The 5,721-nt window shown below is 50.0% G+C and overlaps 1 protein-coding gene across 1 annotated transcript in view; it reads right to left on the minus strand.

The window, feature by feature from the left end:
* SMARCC1 (SWI/SNF related, matrix associated, actin dependent regulator of chromatin subfamily c member 1) overlaps positions 1-5,721 on the minus strand; it is a gene marked incomplete at its 3' end in the record, with an annotated part of 71,266 nt that overhangs the window by 15,207 nt on the left and 50,338 nt on the right. The window contains exons 20-21 of the mRNA XM_033512143.1: positions 4,131-4,245; positions 2,891-3,211 (exon numbers count right to left, since the gene is read on the minus strand). Coding sequence (XP_033368034.1) covers positions 2,891-3,211; positions 4,131-4,245 — 436 coding nt within the window. The remainder of the gene's footprint in view (positions 1-2,890; positions 3,212-4,130; positions 4,246-5,721) is intronic.

Below are 5,721 nucleotides of genomic sequence, written 5' to 3' on the forward strand. Positions count from 1 at the left end.
AGGAAAAGCTGGAGCTCATCCAGCCCCAGCTGCAAACAGACTCCTACAGAGGGAGCTGGGCCCCAAACTGGCTCAGAACTGGGACAAACACTGAGCTGGAGGAAAGCAGCACTAAAAACCTCCCCAGAACTCTGAATATAATCAGAATTCCTCAAACCTGTGCCATTTGACAAGGTTCACCTCCCTGAGCCACCAGCTGTGAAGGAGGGCTCAGTAAATGTGGGTAAATGCACTCCTGAGCCTCTAAAGTGAATTTCAAATCAGGTCTGAGAGAAACAGAGTGACCCCGAGCTCATCCAACACCACATCCCTGGGAAATTCCAGCAGCTGTTCCAAAAGTGACCAAAGTGCTGCACACAAAACAATGAAACAAAGCTGACAGAACAGGAAATTTCATGCCATCTAACACTGTTTAGTAAAATAGACTCATCTGTATGAAATCCAGAGTGAGGAAATCACCTGGTGCTACAGAGTCTTCTACCAAACCTTTCACTCTGTTTCACATGTGCAATTTTAATAATGAAATGGGATGAAGGGCTAATCAAGGCACATGATTAGGTAAAGGAAGAGCCTCAAAATACACCTTGGAAAGGAAATGATCCCTGAAGTTTTTCCTGGAGAGACTCAAAGAGGCTGCTCCTCAGCCTGGCATTACCCAGGGCTTTGTGTGGGCAGAGGACACATCCCTCCAGAAAGTCAGGAACACAAATTCAGTGGTAATTTGAAATGCCTGATAAACCCTGCACCAGCCCTGAGTCATAAATGAGCAAGGGATCCTAAAGGGCTTTTCCAGCCTAAGTGATGCTATAAAAAAGTCATGGAGTGCATGAATGGTTTGGGTTGGAAGGGACATTAAGGATCACCCAGATCCTGTCCCAGGTGCTCCAAACCCCATCCAGCCTGGCCCTGGGACACTTCCAGGGATCCAGGGATAGCCCCAGCTGCTCTGGGCTCCTGTGCCAGGGCCTGCCCACCCTCAGAACCAGGAATTCCTTCCCAAAATCCCATCCAGCCCTGCCCTCTGGCCCTGGGAGCCATTCCCTGTGTCCTGTCCCTCCATCCCACATCCCCAGCCCCTCTCCTGGAGCTCTGCTGCATCTCTGGGATCAGCAGCTTCCAGGAACGATCCCTCAGTCCCAGCCACCTCCAGCAGGAATTTGGGGGGATCAGTGGCTGGCAGGAGGTCAAACTGGGAGCACAACAGTTGTTCTGGGAAGGGGAAGTGATGGATCAAGAGTTTGCAGCTCAGTCCCAGCTGGAGCAGAGAAGGAGCAGCACAGGCCAGGATCCATCAGGGATCCCTTTGCACAGAAAGGGAAAAGCAGCTCCCACTGGGTGTCCACTGAGAGGAAAATGAGCAGAAGGAACTTAAATTTTAACTCTGCTTGTTCAGAAACCAGAACCTGTAAAAACACATTGAAATTGTTGGTGTGTATGAAATACAGAGTCTCACCCTGAACATTTCACATTCACCATTTCTCAAACAGCACAACTCAACCTCTGGGAGCCACTGATCCCAAAAGAAAAAATATCAAAGGAAAAAAAACCCCAAACAAACAAAACCCCATTTCAATCACTTGTCTTTAACCCCTGCCTTCACTCAGAATCCACCTGCAATATTCTTCTGATATCAAATCCTAAGGAAAACAGCTTTTCACATGAGCAGGCCTAGAGTTCATGATGAAGAGTTTAATTACTCCCTCAGACAAGACACAGACCACCCAAAGCTCTAATATTGTCTGGATTTTCATGTGAGTGGGAAGAGAAATCCCTGTTGAACCTGATTTCTACTCTGAAGTGTCAACCTCCTAATTACAATACATTATTCCCTGTAATGGAAAGCTGAAGCTCTTCCAGAACATTATTAGTGCCATAATGAAAAGTGCCACCAGCCAGGTCCCTGCTCCCTCCAACTCCTTATCTCCAGAGGAAGGAGAGCAGCAGCTCATCTTCATTTGGAGCAAGAGGCCTTCCATAAAACACTAAATTTCATGTCTCCTCACACAGATACAGGTTTTCCCAGCTTGGCTGAGGGTATCTGTGAGTCTGCTGAACTGAGAGTCACCCTCAGGATCCAAGGGATGCACAAAGGAGCTGCTCTGGTCCCTGCTCTTCACCAAAACACTGAACCACAGCTTTGCCTGCAGTCTGGGATTTTAACGTGGAGTTTCTGCCATGTAGGGTTTTACAGCCTGGTTTGAAAGGTAAAAACTGAAATATCCTCCTGGATTCAAAAGGAGGGACTGCACAGGACATCAGCCACCATCCTCACCCTGGGGAGAAAGTCTGAAGTTCAAAGATCAGAGTGGGAAAGTTATCAGAACACACAGCACCTCACTCTATCCACAGAAACCCATCAGGAATAAACACCATCCATGCCTTGCTCTTGCTTTCTATAAAGCAGGTGGATGTGGAATGTGGCACTGAATCCAAGAGCCATTAAAAAACCCAAATTAAAACTTGAATCCAAAGGAATTAGTAAAGAGAAAACAGATTTGAAATAGATACTCCAAAAGCAGTGAAAGCAGCGTGGCTCCTGCAAGGAGGAAAGGCGAGACAACGTGCAATTAGTAATTACAGGGTAAAGAAAAGCTGATTCAACACAGCTCATTAGAGACCACACACAAACAGGAGCTGGAGGGGAGACACCAACGTGCTTTTAACAGAACACAGAATCACTGAGGTGTCTGTGAAAGCTGCAGGAGTGAAGAGCCCTCTGTGCCTGCTCCACACAGAGCCCAGGGGTTTGTGTGGAGCCCTGGGGCAGCACAGGAGGCCAGCAAAGGCTCTGTGCCCCTCAGCACCACAGCCAAAAGCCTTGTCAACAAGTCACACCCATTTTGGGGCTGTTCCTCCGGTTCAGCATCACCCAGGGAGCTGCTTAATTAACCCTGGTCGTTATCTCCCTCAGGGGGGCTCGGGCAGGAGACATTAAGGCAGCACTTGTGCTGCTGGGAGGTGTCAGGGCTCAGAGGGGGAACTGCTCTGGCACCAAGGAGCTCTCCAGGCTCTGCTGGCCCTGGGAGCCAAGGCCAGGGTGTTGGGACAGCACCAACCTTGGCTTTGGTGGCAGCAGAGGCCAAGGCAGCAGCTGCAGCTGTGGCCACGTTCCCTTCCGAGATCTCGTGTTCCACTTTCTTCTTCCCAGCCTCGGCCTCTTTGTCCTTGCTGCCATCAACGTTCTCCTTGTTCTCCTCTGCCTCCTTTTCCTCTGCAAGACATTCCCAGCCCAGCCTGTTACACACCTTCCTGGGCCACCACGCTGATTAGTCAGGCACTAATTAACTCATCCTCAGCTCCAGCACTGCTCCCCATCCAAACACTGATGGAGGAACCCCAGGCCCAACAAATGGGGCAACTTTCAGTGGTTTTCATTCCCATCCTCTCAATTCAGCACCTGCCAGCAGCTTCCCCTCATCATTTCCAAATCAACTCCATCGAACCCAAATGTTCCTTATTTTACACAGTGCTAAAAACATGAATCTAAAGGTGCAGGAAAAAAGCAATTTATCCATTCCTGTGCCTGGCAGTGCCCCAGGCCAGGCTGGATGGGTTTGGAGCAGCCTGGGACAGTGGGAGGTGTCCCTGCCATGGCAGAGGGTGGGAATGAGTGATCCTTACATTCCCTTCCAACCCAAACCATTCCAGGATTTTATGAAATGTCAAAAAGAATAAGGTTTTATGGAGATGTTGTCACTCCTCAGCCTGTCAAAATGCAGGCCTGGCATCACTTCCCAGGGAAACTGAGGTGAAATATTAACTTCCAAGAGGATCCCAGGCTGGTTTGGGTTGGAGGGACCTTAAAGCCCATCCAGGGCCACCCCTGCCATGGCAGGGACACTGCCACTGTCCCAGGCTGCTCCAAACCCTGTACACCTGCAGCAGTCCCACCTCTCTGCATCCCAGATGATGAAATATTGTGGATATGAACAAGCCCCTGCTGTTTCCATGCCCCACAGGCACTTTGGTGCTGCGATTCCTTCCCCCATCCCCAGGGCTGGGGAGCTCAGGGAGGGATTTGGTGGCTGAGGGAGGTTCAGGTGGAGCCTGCCCTGAGCAGGGAGCAGCCTGAGGTGCCAGGGGAACATTCCCAGCTGGGTTTGGGGCTGTCCCAAGCTCTCTGGAGTTACCTGGCTTGGGCTCTGCAGCCCCTTCGCTCTCTGGCTCCTTCTCCACGCTCCGCTCGCTTTCCCCTTCCGGGACCTTCTCTCCCTCCTCAGATTCACTCTCGGCTTTGTTCTCCACCTGAAGGGGATGGGATTGGTTGGACAGTGGCAGGGAGAGAAGATATCCACAATGGAAGAGATCACATTGTAAAGGGGGGCTGCTGCTTAAGCCAGATTTAACAAACAAACCCAAAATGTGAATAAAAGTAAAAGCTAAACTGGACCCAGTCCAGTGACCCAGGCCAGGACTCTGGGGGTACAAACAACTCCTGAAGCAGGATCACAGCATCATGGAATGTCTGGGAATATGCAGATTTCCAAGCCCTGAGTGAGTCTTTCCCACTTATCTCTTCCCAAATGTCCCTGTTTATCAGGGAGGCAGAAGAACTGCCTGAAACACAAGTGGGAAATAACCCCAAGGCTGCACTGACCAGCCCCAGCTCAGTCTGAACTCCTCATCTGGTGAAGGAGGCAACAAGAAATATCTCCTGTTGCTGCAGACTCCAGAACAAGCCACCCCCACTTATTTATCAGGAAATTTATTTATTTTGTAAAATATATTTATTTATTTAGCAGGAATGAAATAATAAATAAATCATGATGTTAAAAATTATATTTACATATATAATTAAAATACTGATTTTATTAAAATACTTATTAAACAACATTATATTATTATATAAACAAATAAAGCACTAATAATTTAAATATCAGAATAATTTAGCAGTAATTAAAGTGCTATCCTGGAATTCCAGGATACCAGTTTAATCCCAGTTCACATCTGAAACACCCACTGCAGCTGGAGGTGTGTGTGGACACAGGTGATGAAAAAGCCACAGATGTGTTCTTGTGCTCATTACCAACAGGCTGAAGGGTAATTAATAAATGTGGGCTCTTTAGGGGCAGGGTGGCTCACCCCCAGCAGCAGCAGCAGGACACAAACACCCCTGAGCAGCTCAGCTGGGGCTGAAATGGCTGAGAAACACCTGCAGCTGCAGAGCTGTGTCCTGAGAGCCCTGCTGGCACAGCTGCCCAAAGCCTGGCCCAGGATAAACCCTGGCCCAGGATAAACCCTGGCCTAGGATAAACCCTGGCCTAGGATAAACCCTGTCCCAGGATAAACCCTGTCCCAGGATAAACCCCAGCCCAGGACCAGCCCCAGCCCAGGATAAACCCAGGATAAACCCCAGCCCAGGACCAGCCCTGGCCCAGGATCAGGATAAACCCTGTCCCAGGATAAACCCTGTCCTAGGACCAGCCCCAGCCCAGGGTAAACCCTGGCCTAGGATCAGGATAAACCCTGTCCCAGGATAAACCCCAGCCCAGGACAAACCCTGTCTCAATACAAGCCCTGTCCAGTCCAATCCCTGCAGGACACACCTGTCCCTGCAGGTGACACCCCAGGGCAGCAGAGCCAGGATCCCCCAGGCCCAGCTCCAGCCCCCCCAGCCCTGTTCCTCAGCATGGGAAGGAGCCCCTGGTGCCTCCCTGCTGGGGTCTCAGTGCTGGGATCTCCCTGTCACTGCTGGGATCTCCCTGTCACTGCTGGGATCTC

The sequence above is a fragment of the Parus major genome, chromosome 2 (genome assembly GCF_001522545.3).
Source record: "Parus major isolate Abel chromosome 2, Parus_major1.1, whole genome shotgun sequence".
NCBI lineage: Eukaryota > Metazoa > Chordata > Aves > Passeriformes > Paridae > Parus > Parus major.